Source organism: Callionymus lyra, chromosome 11, assembly GCF_982586985.1.
Source record: "Callionymus lyra chromosome 11, fCalLyr1.hap1.1, whole genome shotgun sequence".
Lineage (NCBI taxonomy): Eukaryota > Metazoa > Chordata > Actinopteri > Syngnathiformes > Callionymidae > Callionymus > Callionymus lyra.
In genome coordinates this window covers 22,956,282-22,975,546 of record NC_141828.1, presented here as the reverse complement: position 1 = coordinate 22,975,546, position 19,265 = coordinate 22,956,282, and the positions used below count along the sequence as shown (strand labels likewise).

Genomic DNA, 19,265 nt, shown 5'->3' with positions numbered 1-19,265 from the left:
TAATCTTAAATTATTTTTTGATTTTGTTATTAGAAAGAAAAGACACAAGTATTTCTATTCCTATGTATATTTTGATATATATTCGAAATAAATCCCGCTTTGTTTTTACAAACTTCATGTTTTTTTCTGACATGGTTGATAATAAAGCTGTTTCTGATTGTGATTATACCAATTGATGGGTTACAAATATATTTTAGGACATAAACATTAAAAATGGCGCAAAAATATTTCCCTTTAATACTTCGCCTCGGAAATGATTGACTAAATTTCAGACATACACTTTATTGAAAGCATTTTAAGACAGTCCTTACTTTTTAATTCGTTGTTCGAAATAATTAGTAAATTATTATTATTTTTAATCACTGAGCTGACTCTCAAGGTACAGTTGACGTTGCAGTTCCGTCAAAATGCCACGCGGTGTCGTTGTAGGCCATCGCGTTCCTTCGCTCATGAATCGTCTTCTTCGCTTCTTGCCATGTTTGCGGAAGTCCGTTTTGTGCTACTGCTAACTTTCTGAATGTACTGCCTTGTTTAATACAGTTTGTCAGTTAAATACATCAAAATGAATTTACCAAAGGGCCCAGATTCGTTGTGCTTCGACAAGGATGTTCTTATGAAGGTAACAACAATATTAAGAATGGTCGTGTCAGTGTCAGGGAGATATAGCCTTGTAATACAAGTGATAATATTTTAATATCAGTTCACGTTGTGCTCTTCATACCTCAAATCTAACTGAAAGGTCTGTCTCTTTAATTCGGAACAGCAGGATTATGATAAATGATGTTAAAACGTCAATTCAATGGGCAGTAGCCCTCCGTACAAAACATTCGTTATATTACTGTAATGTGTGTACAATTTTAAAGATGAATTGATAATAACCAGTATAATTAGAAAGGTGTTGTAAAGAAGATTCCAGTGATGTAAGTATTATTAACCTGTGACAAATATTAAGAAAGTTATGGATTATTTAAAAATAATTCTGGTCAACCTTCATAAGTCAACAGGGTTTAATATTTTAGGTGTAACCTTTTTGTTAAATCCGACTTTCAAAATGTCATAACATGCTTAATGTTTGCCTTATTTTTTTTAAAAGCTTGGTATTATTGGAAAGCTTGCTAAACTAGGAAACCGAAACCATAATGATATTAATGATTTGTAATAAAATAATTAACATGAAATCTGAAAAGACTTCATAGAAAATGCAAATTAATATCCCAGATGGAAAAACACTCCATAAATTGTTTATATATATAGTAAAAGAAACATAAAGCACAGTAACTGTGTATTTCGAATTGATTCATTTCATGAAATTAGTATTGGAAGTGACGGATATGTCAGTAAACATGGCTGGTTGGACTCTTAATAGGCAATTGGTGGGCAGAGAAAATCAGTGCGTGAATCAATCAATTTAGAAGATATTTGGCAGATAAATGTACAAACTTATATTAAAATAGGGATTCCAAGGAATATTTTACTCGCTTGTTTTGCGAGGGACTTTTGAGTGAAAACTTGGTAAATGTGCGTTTACTTGATCAATCTGAAAATTTTAGATATTTTCAATAAACCAGGTCATGTGTTCTACGCATCATTATTGTGACGAAAACAACACAAATACAGTTGAACAGGGAGTACAGGGGTCCGGCCGTTATTCAAATTGCGCGATCAAACGTGAAACGTGCTGATTGACCACTGCATTACTGTAATGGTCACATTTTGATGTCACTTAACTGATTTTTCTTCAATCCTTTCCTTAATTTGAAACATCTTTTACAGGATGATTTTGATGTGGACCAGTTTGTGGCGGAATGCCGTAAGCAAGTCCAGCTGGAAGAGATGAAGGATGACTTGGAGCTTTACAACAAGTTGCTAAAAACGGCAATGGTGGAGCTCATTAACAAGGACTACGCAGATTTTGTTAATCTCTCCACCAATCTGGTGAGCTCTACAATGTTGTTCCCATTTCGGTGTTTCATCTGATTTCAAGTTTAATACTAGAATAAACGTTGGACATGTAAAACAGTTCTTATTGTTTTGTACATGTTTAACAATTAAATTGGATTTTGTGAAGAGAATTTTACGTATATATTGCTGGTTATTTCCACAAGTCTAATAATAGTAATTTGCATTTACGTATTGTTTATTTTAATCCTGATTTTCACTCTTACTCAGTCAAAAAAATGTTATTCATTTTCCATTTTCTGATTTTTTTAGGTGGGAATGGACAAAGCCCTCAATCAGCTGTCTGTGCCACTTGGACAATTGCGAGAGGAAGTGATGGTAAGCATTATAATTATATTCGCTTATAAATTACATCATTAAATTATCTGTTCATCATTTTTACTTTTGTCTAATTTAGAGCCTTCGATCTTGTGTTGGTGAAGTAATCCAGGCAATAGACAACCAATTGTCTAAGCAGGAAGATGTTCAAAAGAAAAAGGTGGGACCTCTAGAGGTTTTATTAATTTGTACAAATGTATCCTTTTTTCGTTGTTAATGGCAAAGATTATACAAAAATAACACTATCTCTTCCATTAGGTCTGCGTCTTGAGGCTCATACAGGTTGTTCGATCGGTTGAAAAAATTGAGAAAATTCTGAACTCGCAAAACTCCAAGGAGTCGAACTCTCTGGAAATAAGCAGGTGAGTGTCAAAAAATAGGTTGATTTTGTCACTATTTAGGATTTCACCTTTTATGATTTAAAAAATATTTATAAATGTATGAAAAACATGTAACTACTAAAGCGGTAGACACCATTATCTATTAATGTTAAAATCTACCAAATATTGATGATATCTTGTGTGATTTCTGAGGTTTATCTATAAGTGAATTATTTGTGGGAAATGATCGGACTTCAGTTATATCTTGTCTCATTCCCTTGACAGCCCCTTGCTAGCAGGTCAGACACTGGAACGGATTGCTACAGAATTCAACCAGCTGCAGTTCCACGCAGTACAGAGCAAAGGCATGCCTCTCCTGGACAAAGTCCGACCTGTAAGTGTTAAAGACTGGATAAAAGCATTAAATCTCTGATGTGTCATTTGATGTCCCTACACTACTTCGACAAGTCACTGTTCAGTAGATTGAACTATTAGAGTGGAATCTGTGCAGCTTCATTTAAAATGTTTTAATGTTATGAGGCAGCAAAATATCCTTGGCAGTTAGACCCTATCATCAGAGTTTTATGAATGATGGGGGGGGTTAGAGATGTGGTCCCCGATGTGGTCTTGACACTGGTGGGGCTAAGTTTGCTGTGTCTTGGAAAGAAAGCACCAGATGAGTGAAATAGTTGTAAGAAGGTAACATAGAAATTTTCCTGATTTACATTTTTGGTTAGCTTCATCTCAACAACTGTAAAACAAAATGAATCTTGGGTATGTTTTATTTATATAAACAATCCTGTTTCTTTTGCCTAGCGCATCGCTGGAATCACTTCTATGCTGCAGCAGTCCTTGGAGGGACTTCTTATTGAAGGTCTTCAGACTTCCAACATGGACATCGTGCGCCATTGCCTGAGGACGTATGCCACCATTGACAAGACCCGGGATGCCGAGGCTCTAGTGGGACAAGTGCTGGTCAAGCCATATATGGATCAGGTAAAGAACTGTTGAATCGCAATAAATACTCTTGGTGTAACATTTTCTTCTGTGACAGGTTATAGTGGCAGAGATGATCAAGTCAACGCCAAATGGCCTCCAGACGATGTATTCTAGGTTGCTGGAGTTTGTTCCTCATCATTGTAGACTGCTTAAGGAAGTGACTGGAAGCGGCATCTCAAGGTAGAAAAAAAAAGTTGAATGTAGGGATGCACTGATCCGATCAGGCCTCTCAGAGTAGGATCAGGTCGGATTGGTGGAACGATCTAGGTAATTAAAGTCACGCCACAAGATTCAACAACACTTGCTTCATTAAGCATCTAAAGAAGCATCACGCCAACGAATTTGAGCGGTTCAAGAAAAGCCATTAATTTTGCTGGCTAATCTGAGACAAGCGAAGCTTTCAACTGATTGTATAAAAGCGTCAACTATAACAGAAATAGTGCTTGCATTTGTTTAGATGGACAGTCCTAAAAGTGGTTCAAAATGAGACACATGTCGCAATGTTAATTATTTCAGAACCACGGCACTGTCTGCTCTCCCGTAAATATTTTTTTTTTTTTTTTTTAGAATCCCTTATTAGTCCCGCGAGGGGAAACATTTGATATCCTCTTAATAGAAATTGTATATTATATGCTATTTGACTTGGACATTTTTGTTCAATGGCGCTTAAACTTTGTTTTGACGTTTTGTTTTCACATACAGAGCTCGCACTGTTTGTAATTTCATATGTAGTTATTTTCTTTATTCAAAGCACGACTAGTATTATCTCGCAGCAGGACAAGAGAGTACATATTTTAACACTGGTATCAGATGTGGATCGGTCGACAGGTATCAGTGTCAGAACCATAAAAGTCAGATTGGTGCATCCCTGGTTAGATTTATTTGCAGTGCTGTACAATTTAATTATTTCACAATGTTTTTTCTCTCATAGTGACAAGTCTGACATCATACCTGGCTATGATTTCCTGGTAAATTCTGTTTGGCCCGAGATAATCAACGGAATAGAGGAACGACTGTCTTATCTCTTCAATCCAGGGAACGCTGACATTTTCTTTGAGGTAAGAGTGCTTCGTTATGCATTTTGTCTGGTCTGCACCTTTGAATTGTTTGTTCACGTTTAGTTTTCTTCTTCCCCAAGCGTTACAGTGGTAGTATGGACTTTGTGAGGAAATTTGAACGCCAGTGCAGCTCCCAGGCCAGCGTGAAGCGACTTCGAGTTCATCCATCCTACACCAGCTTCCACAACAAATGGAACCTGCCGGTGTACTTTCAACTGCGGTACATATTTTTCCAATATAATATCCATATGGTGCCATGGTACTGAGAAATCTGCAGCCGATTATATTGAGGCTGTGATCGTACAATAGTAAATCCAAGATTATCTTTCTAGGATCAAAACAGATTAACTAAAAATACAAATGCAACAATAAGAAGTTGACCTACATTTTATACTTGACGTGTTGAATGTATTCATAGATTAATGTTATTTTAGAGACCATGATGGCACAGATGTATGGTCCATTTATTTCTTTATATTTCTTTATATTGTCACGTACTAAGATAAATGCTCATATATGAAACCAGTAGAATGTTTACAATGTTTTTCAAACTCTGTCTCTTTTTCCTTTTGTATTAATTTACTTCTGTAATTAAAAAATAACATTAATACTTTAAGACATTATGTTTCATGTTTTATATGTTGTACTAGGGTTTATACTTTTTTAGCGAGATTGTGATTACTAATCCATGACTATTAAAAAAAAAAAACCCATTGCACACATTGTACTGTAAATACAACACACCCACACAAATGCACATAAAGATCAGACCTGTGTGCTAATTTTTCAATGCAAACCTACAAGGTTCACCGTGTTTGTTTGTCATTCGCTGTCATATTCAAATATTGTCATTGATGACGCACAAGATGTAACAAATGATGACCTTCTGTTTCTCAGCTACAAGGAAATCGCAGGAAGTTTGGAAATTGCCATAAACAATTGCTTAATGGCAGCACCAGGTATTTGTCGTTCCACTCTTGTGATTGTAAGACAATGTTTCGAATTTTAAGGTGAAGAATTGACACTTTTTATCTTTATGTTTAGCCGGCAGTTCGTTTCACCTTCATGTGACGGTGGTGTTGTGGTCCTGCTTAGTGAGGTGCTGGTCAGACGAGGTTTACCTCTCACCCCTGGCTCATCGCTTTTGGAAACTCTTTCTTCAGCTTTACTCACGATATGCCAAGTTTCTTGAGGAGGTAAAACCAAAAGTCGACTCGATAGTATTTTTAAATCTCGCCTTAAAAAACCCTTCCTGGCTTTTAAGACAGCATTAGACTCCATATGTGTTCTTAGTGCCTTTTACTTGTTTTATTTGGAATTGTATTATCTTAGTGTTTTTAACTGTGCTTATTTTATAAAATATATGTTTATGTTCTTGTACAGCACTTTGTATCAACTGATGTTGTTATCAACTGAAACATAAATAAAGTTAAGTGGAGTATTTGGTCAACTTTGCCAATTTTTCCCTGCAGGTGTTGACTAAACGCCCAATACCTGAAGCATCCAAAGAACCAACTCGGCCTCTTCCCAGCTCAGCGTCGTCCACTTCCAGCAGAACGTCGATGGAGGAGACGGGCAGTGAGAGTGGAAGTCCTACGTCAATTTCCACGAAGCAGCTTGTGTTTATCGCAGCAGACATTCAGAAGCTACAGGAACAGGTTCTCACTTTGAAAGACAGTCTGTGTGTCCTTTCTTTGGGTTTTCTAATGAAATAATGTCTTTACATACATTTCAATATTTCTTTTGTGATTTAATATTAATGTTGTCTCTTTTTTACAGTCACCAAAAATGTTAGAAATGGTCCGACAACGGTTGGATGTGATCGGATTTAAAAACTTTGCTATTGTAGAAGGTAAGAAGACTTAAAAAGTTCAAAACGACATAAAATCTTCCTATTTTCATTTGTTTACATTAATTTGCACTAACTAACCTCTTCTTCACATGTCAGAGGCTCTGGTGGACTCCAAGACCTGTCTATCAAGTAACATCCCGACCCTTAACACAAAGATGACCCAGCATCTCACAGAGAGGTGCTGCAGATTTCTCAAAAGTGCCTCTGAGGTTCCTCGACTCTACCGAAGGACTAACAAGGTTTGTGCTGCAGTCTAGACCAAACATTATGTTGATGATTGTAGTAAGGGGCTGTCAAAAAGCCCAGAAAAAAGGGAACAAGAATTGTATTGGATAATTTAAAGTGCAACAAATGTGACTCTCCTGACTCACTCACATGTTTCAAATGTTGAAGTCTTTCTCTCCAAGATACAGTAAGTCTCTCATCATGACCATGTTTTGAAATTATTACTTTATAAAGTTCTCCCCTGTCTGGAATTTGGGCAAACAAGAGGTTACAAGAGCGGAGTCCATTTTGACATAATAATGGCTTCACTCCTCCAGCCAGCTGTAATCACACCCCGCTTTGTTCATACAACAAGTCACTTGGAGGTGGAGACTTCCCGGATTGATGAAGTGCGGTGACAAACGCCAATGTCTGACTAATCACTGCACAGTGGGTGTGGTTATGGTAAACTAGATTTAATCTCCAGAAAAAACAGTGTTTTCAGTGGGTGGGCCTAGTCCTGGACTTAAAGAAGAGCTGGATGTTACCCTGTATGTATGATTTATGCTTTGAATGAATTCCATGAAGTGGAAATTATAGACAATTTATATTCCAATGGACCAGTTGTCTTCATGCACCTAGAAATATGGAAAGGAACCTCAACACTTGTCCTCCTTCTCTCTGGTCAGGAAGTACCTGTGCGTGCCTCAGCGTATATGGATAATGCTTTACGTCCACTTCATCAACTGGTGATCGACTCAACAGGACTAGTAACACCAGCCACTGCACATGAGTGGCTGCGCATCGTACTGTCTGACTGCACACAGAAGTAAGAGCGATCTGCACACAAACCTTCCAACTTAGTTGCTTCTTCAGACTGCTCAAAGTCTTTTTTCTAATCCTATTCCTTTTTTTCTGTAGATACTATGAGAACATTGCAGAAGTTCTGAGCTCGGTGAGGAAGATGGAGGAGAGTCTTAAGCGATTGAAACAGGCAAGGAAGGGGGCAACTATGACTACAACAACAGGACACAACGGTGGACCCTCAGATGACACCAAGATTCGTCTACAGCTGGCGTTAGACGTCGAGTACCTTGGTGAACAGGTAGGCGGCAGATGCAGATTCGTTCAAAGGGCGACTTATGTGTAGATTTAAGTGTTTAAAATAGATGTTGTACCTCTATTGTACTCATCAGTATGTGTCTGTTTGTAAAAAACTCTCTTTTCATTGAAATATTTATATTAGATTGGTCGAGTAACCAGGATTTATCAATCCCTGAAGTCTCCACCTCCTAGGGACTCGTTGTATAAACAAAGTGGGGCGTGATTACAGCTGACAGGAGGAGTGAATCCATTATTACATCATAATGGACTCAACTCTCGTAACCTCTCTTTAACTTTATAAAGTAATTAGTTCAAACTTCAAGAGAGTTGGGTTTCAACATTAGTTGCCCTTTAAAAAAAATGTTCTCAATGTTAATTTGAACTTTTTTCTCTCAGATCGTGAAGATGGGCCTTCAACCGTCTGACATTCCTATTTTCTCCACCCTGTTGGAGCTGGTCAAAGAAGCCCGGGAGCTGGCCGAGCACACCCAGTAGACGTTTGTGAGCACACAACTCACACCATTGACTAGGATAAAAAGAGTGAAGGAAGGAAACGTGTTTCTGTCCATTGATCAGGGATGACGTAGGACAATGATGCAGTACTACTATCAACCGTCTCTAGATTTCCAGATGGATGAAAGGTGGGACTAGAGGTTGGGGATCAAATGTTGGATGCACTGTAGATGAAGTCAACAAAGAAAATGGGTCTGGTGTTGGTGTTTTACTCTACACTATACAAGAAGTTGTCGGGATGAAGTTCCTTGTATCATTTGTTTCTGGATTTGGAAATAATAAAAGAAGGTGTGGTTTTATTTACATCTGGATAAATGAGAAAATTATTACATGTTTTTGTTTAGTAAACATGAATCCTTTATATTCTGCCTTTACCTTTAATTGTATTGAATTGTTTAAAGAATAATGCTTATTGTAATTATGGACATCTGGCTCATATTTTCCAGCTGCAACAAGTGCCATAAAAGCTGCAGGATCTGCATGTAGTGACAGATATCCAAAAGCCATCCCAGAAAGAGGTGAAAGTTGATGATGTAGTCTTGTAATTTTCTACCGTAGTTCACTTTCTTTTAGGAATTTGAGCTTTTGTACATTCCTTCCTCTAAACACCTTTGATAGGTTAGATATTTGGAGAGCAAGAGTTGCCAATTTTGGAGGAAAACAAAATAAACCCAGGTTTAAGGGAAATGTATCATTTTAATAGTAGAATATTCTCATTAATTATGATGCATTTCTTATGAAGTATATCAGTGGCATCAGAATAATGAATCGTTGAATTTAACATTTCAAATATTGTAACATTTAACTCATTTTTTAAATAATGGAAATCAATACTTTTTAAACGAAGGAATTTTTCACACATACAGTTTGATATTCCAATAATTCAAAAATAAAATTTCAAGATTCAGTATTTTTTTATTTGCAACCTTTTAAATTCAATATTATGACATCTGAAGCATAAATAAAATGCTGTTATATCAGTGCAACCAGGCAAACCAAAAGAGTACCAAAATGTCTTTATTTAAGATTTAAAATGCTACGAATTTAAAAAATGTTGAACCTAGAAAATTTAATTTTTAGTCATTGAAACGAGAGTATCAAACTATATGTGGAAAAGAAAATGTAATTCAATTCGAAAATATTCGCCTTTTTTTTTAAATTCAATTAATTAAAAAAACGAATTCAACCTTTCGATACTTGAATTATTGAATTAATTTATTCCAAAAAAATGAATTTATTCAAATGACAACATTCACATAATACAAAATGTTAAATTGAACCATTCAATATCCTACTGATATACTTCCTTAAATTTCTCCTGATTCTTAATCTGACCCTTTGAAATCAGATTAACACGCAGATTCCAGAGACCAACACAAGAACCAATTTATTGAAAACATGTTTTATTTGTGTAATTACAAACTACCAAACCAAAAAATAAACTCTTAGTTACAATATACAATGATATTATAGATCAACACACCTGTTCTACTGAAATGCTGTACAAAAGAAATTAACACATGAAAGCAATTATGTTTTTATAAATACTGAAAGTTTTTCTTTTTAAACAGAATGATGAAACATTTGAATACTGCACAAATGAACGAAGTGCTTCAGTTCATTTAAGTACTTTTGGTCATAATTTGGCAAGTAAACAGATACAAGATGTAACTTTTAAAGTGTAGGGTTGCTGATTCTACCCAGGACAAGCATGGAATTGGAATCTTCCTTCACGACGGAAAAGAAAAATGGACGGTTGATCGACAGCTTGATGGGAACGCCAGCCACGGGTACATCGTCCAGAGGCTCCAGTACTTCCTCAGACATCTCAAACGACACCTCGTTCACCGCCTGAGAAACAGAAGGTGCTCCACTCAGTGATTCATGCACACATTTAGCGTTTGCAGTGATTTACCTGATCTATGGTGAAAGGTTTGTTGTCGCCGATTTTGGTGTATTCGGACTCTGAGCCCAAAAGTTTGGCTTCCACTTCTGGATCCATGTTGGACAACACCTGACGCAGGTCGTTTTCAAAGGAGACGGGGAACTTGGGAAGAGATAGTGACAGCAAACTGGAGAGAGACGTTGGATTTAATTCATGGTTTTTGTTTGATTGAAAAAAACACCATTAGCTCAATAGCATTGAGCTACATTAAAACTTGCCGTTAAATTAACCTGCTCAACAAAACATTATTTTAAGACAACAAAGGTTATAATGTTATTATAGTGACCAGCAAACAAACCTCGAATACAACATTGTTTTATAATGGTATGTTAAACTAAAGGTTGTAATATACTTATTCATAGTTTTAAAAGGTATTTGTAGGCTTTCACCAAGTGCCAATCTCACCCTTCCTGAAGGTTCTCGTGCCAGCCCGACATGACGTTAGTGAGCAGCTTGGATTCAATCTGATGAAGGTCGACTCCTTCATGAGGCAGAACCAGCAACATGTAGCAGCTTTTGCTCAAGGACAGCTTGACCACAGTGCAGCGCCACATCTTTACGAATCATCAGAGAATATCTATTGAGTATTTTGTGCCTCAGTACATTCCCACCTCAGTGGATATTCACCTTGTCATTCAGGTAATGGAATTGGCCGATGCGGTTCATCGTTGGAACCATGACTGTAGTGTTTTTATCCACATGAAACTCTGCTACTGAGGTTTTTTCAGGCTTGAACGTTGTTCTCCAGTTTCCTAAGAACACACGCAGCAGGTTGATGAATGAAAAAACATCAACTTAATGAGCATATAAAAAACAGTTGACAAAATTATTAGAATGAAATGATTGATCGTGAAATTAAAAAAAGAATCCAAAGAACCGAAGATTGTATACATGTAGTACATATACGCTCTATTACTTACAATGGTAACTGGCATTTGAATAATGAAAAAAGAACAAAACAAGTTATGAATTTTACTTCAACAAAAAAGAACATTCAACGTATCATCAAATTCCATTTTGCGTTAAATAAAGACACAATGTCTCACAAAATCATTTGGAATGATCCAGACAAGGTGTTGCTTCAATTGTATTCTTTAAAATTGAAATTTTACATCAGACATACTTGACTTGCTATACGGTGTATCCTATGTAAATATATATTAGGGCCAAAAAGCGTTTAATTTCTTTTTTTTAATTTTAAAGTTGACTTAAATAATTTGTATATTGAATGGTTTAATTTATTTTCCTTGAATAATTGAATTCGTTTTTTGATTTTTAATAATTTAACTTTAAATAATTGAATATTTTCAAAATAAATGCATTTTATATTAAACATATAGTTTTTATATTGTAACTAATCATTAACATTTTAATTCCATATTGTTTAATTAGCTGTCTTTTAAATGTAATATTTTAAAGTTCAAAGTCTTTTAAATTCCATGTAAAATGCTGGTATAAGTACCAAGCACCTGATCTTCTATGGCTCACCTGATTGGCTAAAAGTTCAATCAAGTAGCTCGGCACTATTTTTGGTATTGTCTCAAAAAAAATTGAATTTAGAAAAATATTTTCTATTATTTGAATCAGAATATCAAACCTTATCTTTGAAATAAAACAAAAAAACATTAATTTTGAAAATATTCAAATTACTAATTTAATTTGAATTGAACTATTCAATAAAAACCAATTCAACTTTTTTATATTCAAATAACTGGAATAAATTTGTAAATTAAAAAGAAATGTAACTTTTAAAAACAGAAATAATTACATTTATTTTTCAAATAAATAATTAAATGCTATACAAAAATACATTGAAAGGTGTTGAATTCAACTATTCTAATATTCCGATGGCACTGATCTACTTCCATATGAGTTAATTAAATATGTTCTAATATTCTGTACATCAGTTGTCCAGTGAAGAAAAAGAACAATTGTTAAATTGCAACACAATATTTTAAAAGCAAAACATGGTTGCTTCGGTCCTTTCTTTGTTTTGGGGTAAATTCAACCTTTTTTTTTTACTTCACGTTCCTCAAAATCATGTACTTGTTTCAAAAGCTGTTAAATGAAGGCTCCAGTCTACCAAATCTTAAAGATTCTGGGATGCACTTGTTGTAGAAGAGGAATTAAAACAAACCTTGGAAGTTGAAGGAAGTAACGAAGAGCATGTTGGAGTTGGCGTTGATGTTTTGGAAGAGGCCCTTTATCTTTCCACCGGATGTTTTTTCCATGAAAGTGTTCACCAACGTGGCCGCCTCCTCGTGCTGGGAAAAGTCCACTCCGCGGACAAATGACGTGTCCGAGAGGTCTTGAGTGCCTTTGACAAAGTCTTCAGATAACGTTGTGTTGTGGCGGACGAACGCCCAGACTTGTGTGGTGATTTCATCCTTGGGTCCGTCGTCCACCTGGGAGACGATGCTTTGTAGGGTCTTCAGAACTTTGTGTCCGTCCATCAGGGACACGCAGTCCTCGCGGTCCGTGTCGCTCCCAAGACCCAGAAGACGCTAGGAAGTCAAGAGAGTTTGCGTTAGTATGTGGTGTGTGTTGTTTTGGCGAAAAAACAAAGATGTACCTGGAACAGTCTGGCGGTCACCTTGGACGTCCCCAGGTAGAGGGTGACCAGAGCTCCATACGTGTTGATGGGAGAGATGACGGTGTTGATGCCCTTCTGCTTGCTGCTGAGACCCTTGTACATCCTCAGGCCCAGAGAGTTCACCAGCTCAGCCAGCACTGCAGCTCTCTCTGTGATGTTCTGTCCGTTCTGTGTCAGAGCGTCTCTGCCGTCGGCGGCCAGGACCTCGACGTCCAGAGGCGTGACAGGGATGTGTTTCAAGTTCAGGTCGGTTCGGCTGTGCAGAGGCTCACAGCTGACGTTCTCTGCGGCGAAGAGGGCGAAGGGATGCACGTAGACGCGGTTGCAATGTCCTCCCGCGAGAAGGCAGCAGAGGAGCATCGGCAGATGCAAGGCTTGCATTTTTACTGTCAAGGAGCTACAACTCAAAATGATTCTTCTGTTGAAGGAAAATAAAGTCAATGTCATGTAATACCTGCAAACATTCTCTTGAAGCTTAGCTTGTCATATGTAGAAGCCACACTGAAAGGTGAAATTGATCCAAAGCCACTGACCTAAATAGGTTATGCAGTGCTGGTTACGCACAAAGATTTTGGATCGCTTGTGTACATAATTTCAAACATGACAGCCAAAATACTTTGTCACCTGGTCATCGTCACTTACAGGGTTATGGTCGAGATGCACAATTGTTCAAATTGCAATTGTGATAATACACCGTGCGATTCAACTGGTTCAACTGGATCTCAGTTGTCTTCATCTTCTTCTTCGTCCAAAAAGACACTTAAAAAATCCAAATACCTCCATACTACTCGTCTGTAACGTCCATCTTGTATTGAAGCCTCGACATGAGGAATTGTTATGACATCAATTTAAATAAGTCTATATTTGAAGCTTGTTGGTAGCAGAAGGAAAATCTCACTCAAGTTTTCTGTCTGTGTAGCATGTTAGCATTCACGCTTTCTCTTAAAAAAAAGCTTAAAATATAGAATTGTTTCATTATTTTCTGAACAATTCCTCATGTTGATGCTTCAATACAAGATGGACGTTACAGACGAGCCGAATGGAGATATTTGAATGTTTTTAAGTTTCTTTTTGGACGAAGATGAAGACGAAGACAACTGAGTTCAGTCGCTACATTAGCATGAACATACATTTTTGTCTATAATATAAAAAGAACAGATTACTAATATATAAAATAATCCCAACTCTTAGTCAACATGTGTGAGTAGAAAAAAATTCAATTTTGGGTGAACCATCACTTTAACTTGTTTAATTAGCACGATATTGGATTCAAAATTTTTGTATTAGCAAAGTATCAAACGACAACATGTAGAAATATTATTCAATTTAATACATGTTAAACTATTGACAAGAATACAATTTCAACTGAATAATGCATTCTAGTGGTCTGGAGCTTGTGTTACTGATGAATTTTTGGTTAAAATAACACATTTGGGTTTTTAATCGGTGGATCTTGTATCTGGCAGAGACGAATGGACTCACTGAACGTTGATGCCATCTTGTGGACGTTTTGCCGCACTATTCCTTAACATTTATTACAATTATTTTAATTTTATTATTGTCACTTTGTTTTTTATTAACTCCTGGCTAATACGTTTTGTGACAGCTCCTTTTGGTGCAGCATCAGTTGGCACTTAATCTATGTCAATTGAAAAAAAAAACCTGAACAAGACTTTTTTTTAAATTCAAATTAGATATATTTTGATGCATTTTTTTTGTCACAATTTAGTACCTCCATATCTAACACTGTTGGGCACCAAATTAAAGTCACTTTTGGAAGAAAACCTACATTATTTATTTAACCGTTTGTCTTATTTTGATTGTAAACTTCTGGTTTTATAGTTTTTATTTGTATGTTTTGATAGTATTGGCAATATTGTTCACGTACATTAAACATTTTCGTCCCATCTTGCAGCCATAGTTTATGGTATGATGACTGACAAACACAACTATAACGAACTTGAAAACTTATATAACATATAGTTCTCTTAAGTGTTATTATTCGTTGTGTTTTTTTTTCTTCTGGAAATTTGGAATCCAAGTACAGAAATTGCATGATGTGAGGATGTAAACAGGAAGATAAGTTAGAAAAAAGGTATTCTATGACCACTGAGTCAAGACACGCTTAGTTCTTTTGGTACCAACAAGTATTTCTGTAAGTCTAGTTTCTGGTTTAATGTAAAACTAGTATGCAATAGATGGTTTAAGTTCTTGCAGGCCACATAAAATGTCATGTCCTGTTTTGCAATGTCTAATAGAGTTGCTGCTGAAATGTTTTCCTGTTCCTAGTTCAGGTTGTGTGACAGTTAAAAATAGCAGCTCATAAAACTCTTTTGTCAGCACTTAATAACACACACGCAGGTGTGCGACTAGTTCTGAGAATTGTATGGACTGAAGTACAATTCTATTATGTTGCTTTAAGAAATCTGGCTGGATCTGGTTTGTTGTCTTTGGCAGGAACGTTGAGCTCAGAGCTGCATGTCAGTGATTGATTGATTGCTCTTTGTGTGTCCTTTTCCCAGGCTGGTCGTTGAATGAACTTAGGCTTTAGCCTGCGACGCAGAGGTTGCTTAAATAATGAAGCGCATCTTTGCATGTGAAAGATCTTCGTCAAAGTTTCTTGCAGTTAAAGGTGCATTTCCCTGTTTAGATGAAGGAGATCATCAAGGTTGTGCAAAGGGACTTTATCATCTCTGCAGTAATCTGGACTGATGGACTTTCAGAGGAGATGAACAAACACAAGATTTCTGGGTGTTTGAACACGTACAACAGGACATGGCCTTGGTCCCCAATCAATAAAACCTTTTTAAGGTGAACCCGTTTAGTTCAAGCATTATCTGGGTTATTGACTCCATTCGAACAACTTTTTAAAGTTTATGTGTCACATATTTCACGGTGAAATCTTCAACATTCACCATATAGAGTCTGAACCACACGGTTTAAATTAATATCAATGCTATGTAAAATAAAGGAAATGTCTTACTGTGTGAAGGTTGTTGCTGCTGCTCCTGCTTCCAAATGAAGTCCCGACTCTTTTGCTCCTCTTTTTGAACTGGATCAGCGGAGATCCTGTCCCTGTTACTGATTAACCCGGACCAGCATTGACTCAGGGGTTGTCCTGTCGTGACTCATTACTGGTACTGACCAGAAATGGGTCTGACGGAGAGGAGAGACCACCCAATGTCCCTCTCGGTGTTGACTTTAGGAGGTTGATGCAAGCACATCCTGGAGGGGGAAATAGTGGGTCTCGACCTCCACCTCGGAGGGAAGCAGTAGGTTTGTTTGTGTTGGCTGTTCTTCAAAGTGATTCACTTATTCTTCAATCTTGTTCAGGGGCACAGTCTTGTCGTCAGCTGCTTGTGAAATCGTGAAGTATGTTGTGTCAATATTTTCTCATTGATTGAATGAACGAAACAAAGTTCTACGTAGTGATAAACACATGTTTTATTTTCCAGAAACAGATAATACTAACCATAGAAGCAGCCTCATTCTATAGGCTCTGCTGGTTCATCACATTTGATCAAAAATACATTTAAAATATATCAATTTATGACAGAATAATGTCCTCAGCTTGATATGAGAAAGAAAGGTTTGTTATTTTGTATAAGGCTTGTACTCTGGGCACTCCGGTTTCCTCCAACAGTTCAAAACATACAGGGGTTGATTTGGAACTGCAAAATTTCTGTAGGTGTAAATGGTTGTGTGTCTCTGTGTGCCCTGGGAAAGACTGGCGTCCTGTCCAGGGTGTCCCCCGTCTCGCCCTAAGAAGCTGGGATAGGCTCCGGCCCCCCCGCAAACCCCATAAGGGAATTAGTGGAAGAAAATTAATGATTTAGTTAGTTAAAAAAGATAATTATGAAATCATATGTGAGCATAGCATAAGGAAATTGTCATTTAAAAAGGAATCAAAATTGTAGATGTTAAATTCCTTTTTTTTTTATTGTCATTTAAAACATTAAAACAATTTTACTAAAGGTCTTGTTATGTAAAAAACAAACTTTCCTGACTCACTCGCATGTTTCAAATCACTTTAAGACAAGAACCAACAAACATTTTCAGGAAACAAATATGAAAGCATCATGAATAAATACTCAAATCACATATTATATTAGAATTGTAAACTTGAGAATCCACTTTGGTCTTGCCGGGATTAAATGATGTTATGAGATTATTTCATCTATCAATCAGAATCATTGTATTTGCTGCTAAACTGGTTTGATTAATCCCATTGTAAAATGTTGATTCAACAGAGATGTTCCCACACATGATTGTCATCACACATTATCTGAATAAAGAAGTTAAAAATATTCAGAAATCACAATCACAGACTGTAGATCTGGACAGTTTAGATTCTGGCGTTTGTACCTGATGTTAAAAGTTATCAAAAGAGAGGTGAGGTTTCAATTTAGAAACGAAAACCATTAACTCACACACCACCACAATTTTTACTATAAGACTCAATGATAAATTGAAATTAAACTGTAAACATTTCCTTGCGAGCAAGCAAACAATCTATCAAGCTTTGACGAAAAAGTATTCAAAGTAATTTTCATTTTCAAAGTGTTGAATTGTGATCTATACACTGGGCTCTTTGCTACGTACATTTTTTAATGGGTTTTGTTGGGGTTTTGAGAGTTTAAGAGAAAATTCTCGTTTAGTGAAATATGCAAAAGTCAGAGACACACTTACATGATTCATGGACGCTTAGCAAGCAGAAATCTATCGCAGAGAGGTCTTTAAATGTCGAAGCAAATACTAACGAAATGGCGGATCTTTTATAGTATGACTATTCAGGTAAACGCCTCTAGTCATTTGTGCATGTATGATTGGTCACACCTGACATCTAAGATGGCCGTGCCACGTGGTGGTTGTGGAAAGTTACCAGAGTTTGATCTTCTAGAGAGAATCTGTTTATCAGATGAATTGCGTAGATGTCTGTCCTTGGTCCAGAGACAAACTGGCGCCATCTACAGATTGTTTTGTATTTCTTAGTGTGACCTGACCTGAAGAATTGCCGAGGACATGAATTTCTAAAGAGATATGAATTAAATATGAAAGATTATCAGTTAATCAAGTGATTATTTGAAATGTATGTTCAATTCTAGATGATTGATTACAGTAATGCTGTCATATCCTTACAGTTTTATGCAAACAATTACATCTGGTATGTGGCAATGGCATCATCCTATTGTCTCACTCACATGTTTTAAATGTTGAAGTCTTCCTCTTCAAGATGCAGTAAGTCCCTCATTATGACCATGTTTTGAACTTATTACTTTATTAATTTTTCTCCTGTCTGAAATCTGGGAAAATGAGAGGTTACGAGAGCGGAGTCCATTGTGACGTGATAATGGCTTCACTCCTCCTGCAGCCCGCTTTGTTTATACAACGAGTCCCTTGGAGTTGGAGACTTTTGGAATCGATGACGCGCGGTGATGTTTGACCAATCACAGCAGAGTGGGTGCCGTTATAGTTAACAAGATTGAATCTCCAGAAAATGTGTTTTCAGTGGGCGGGGCTTAAGCACATTTTCTAATGTAAGTAAGTAAGTAATATTTATTTATATAGCGCTTTTCGAGACCAGGGTCACAAAGTTCTAAATATTTCAATGAAAAGAGAGTTTTGTACAAACACACACATACTGATGATACAATAGAGGTACAAGATGCATTTAAGACACACTTAAATAAACACTTTAGTTGAACTATAAATGAACTGATTACAAGACAAGGATTTAATTGATGGAAAATAACGCTGGTATAATTCTTTATTTGTTTCATTCTCCACTCCAAGGGTCACTAAGCGCTGTAGCCAATCTGACTTCCCTTGAGGCACAAGTGCATCCTGGAAAGAAGGTACCAACTGCTAGTTAGGGCTGGTCATTATTGAGTCTGGAGGCTTTACCAGAACCATTGCATTCTAATAGAGCTTATCTAAATTGCCATGAGAAATCTCTGAACAACCTTCACATGGTTTCTATGAGCAGCAATTTCAATCGTGGCACCAGTTGTGTGGGGAATACACACCTGAACAAATAAAGATATCTTCATTTTTGTCTCCTACAGCACTAGTAATACTAGTAATACTAGTGCTATAGGAGACAAAAATAAAGTGTAATTGATCGTATAGTGAGAACATTGTAGTTCTAACAAGTGTGGTTAAACTTCAGAAAAAAAAGCAGATCTTACCTATCTCCGACCACAATCTTCATCCTTGTCCGACCCACGTCAAGAGCCTTGTGATCCTCCAACTCAAACACCATAAACCACCTTGATGATGGCCCACGTCTGTGGCATTCCCAGGATTATTATGGTGACACGCCATTCTTTATTGTTGCCTGTCTTGTATAAAGGAAATGCACCTCAGCATTCAGGCAGATTGAAAGGTGACAACATTCATC

The 19,265-nt window shown here is 36.7% G+C and overlaps 2 protein-coding genes across 2 annotated transcripts; one reads left to right on the top strand and one right to left on the bottom strand.

Moving 5' to 3' along the window:
- Positions 1 to 477: 477 nt before the first annotated feature.
- Positions 478 to 8,630, top strand: cog2 (component of oligomeric golgi complex 2). The gene is made up of 18 exons (XM_087802662.1): positions 478 to 619; positions 1,774 to 1,935; positions 2,212 to 2,277; positions 2,357 to 2,437; positions 2,536 to 2,639; positions 2,883 to 2,991; positions 3,414 to 3,593; positions 3,652 to 3,776; positions 4,528 to 4,654; positions 4,735 to 4,874; positions 5,552 to 5,613; positions 5,699 to 5,850; positions 6,127 to 6,312; positions 6,434 to 6,506; positions 6,603 to 6,745; positions 7,400 to 7,539; positions 7,632 to 7,815; positions 8,211 to 8,630. Exons 1-18 carry the CDS (start codon positions 563 to 565, stop codon positions 8,307 to 8,309), a joined length of 2,190 nt encoding a protein of 729 aa, XP_087658788.1. The 5' UTR covers positions 478 to 562; the 3' UTR covers positions 8,310 to 8,630.
- Positions 8,631 to 9,713: 1,083 nt separating this feature from the next.
- On the bottom strand, positions 9,714 to 16,023 carry agt (angiotensinogen). The gene is made up of 7 exons (XM_087802667.1): positions 15,849 to 16,023; positions 12,845 to 13,283; positions 12,410 to 12,776; positions 10,900 to 11,024; positions 10,678 to 10,826; positions 10,243 to 10,399; positions 9,714 to 10,178 (listed from the first exon to the last, which is right to left on the bottom strand). The coding sequence occupies exons 2-7, from the start codon at positions 13,244 to 13,246 to the stop codon at positions 10,002 to 10,004; spliced, it is 1,377 nt and encodes a 458-aa protein (XP_087658793.1). The 5' UTR covers positions 13,247 to 13,283; positions 15,849 to 16,023; the 3' UTR covers positions 9,714 to 10,001.
- Positions 16,024 to 19,265: the final 3,242 nt, after the last annotated feature.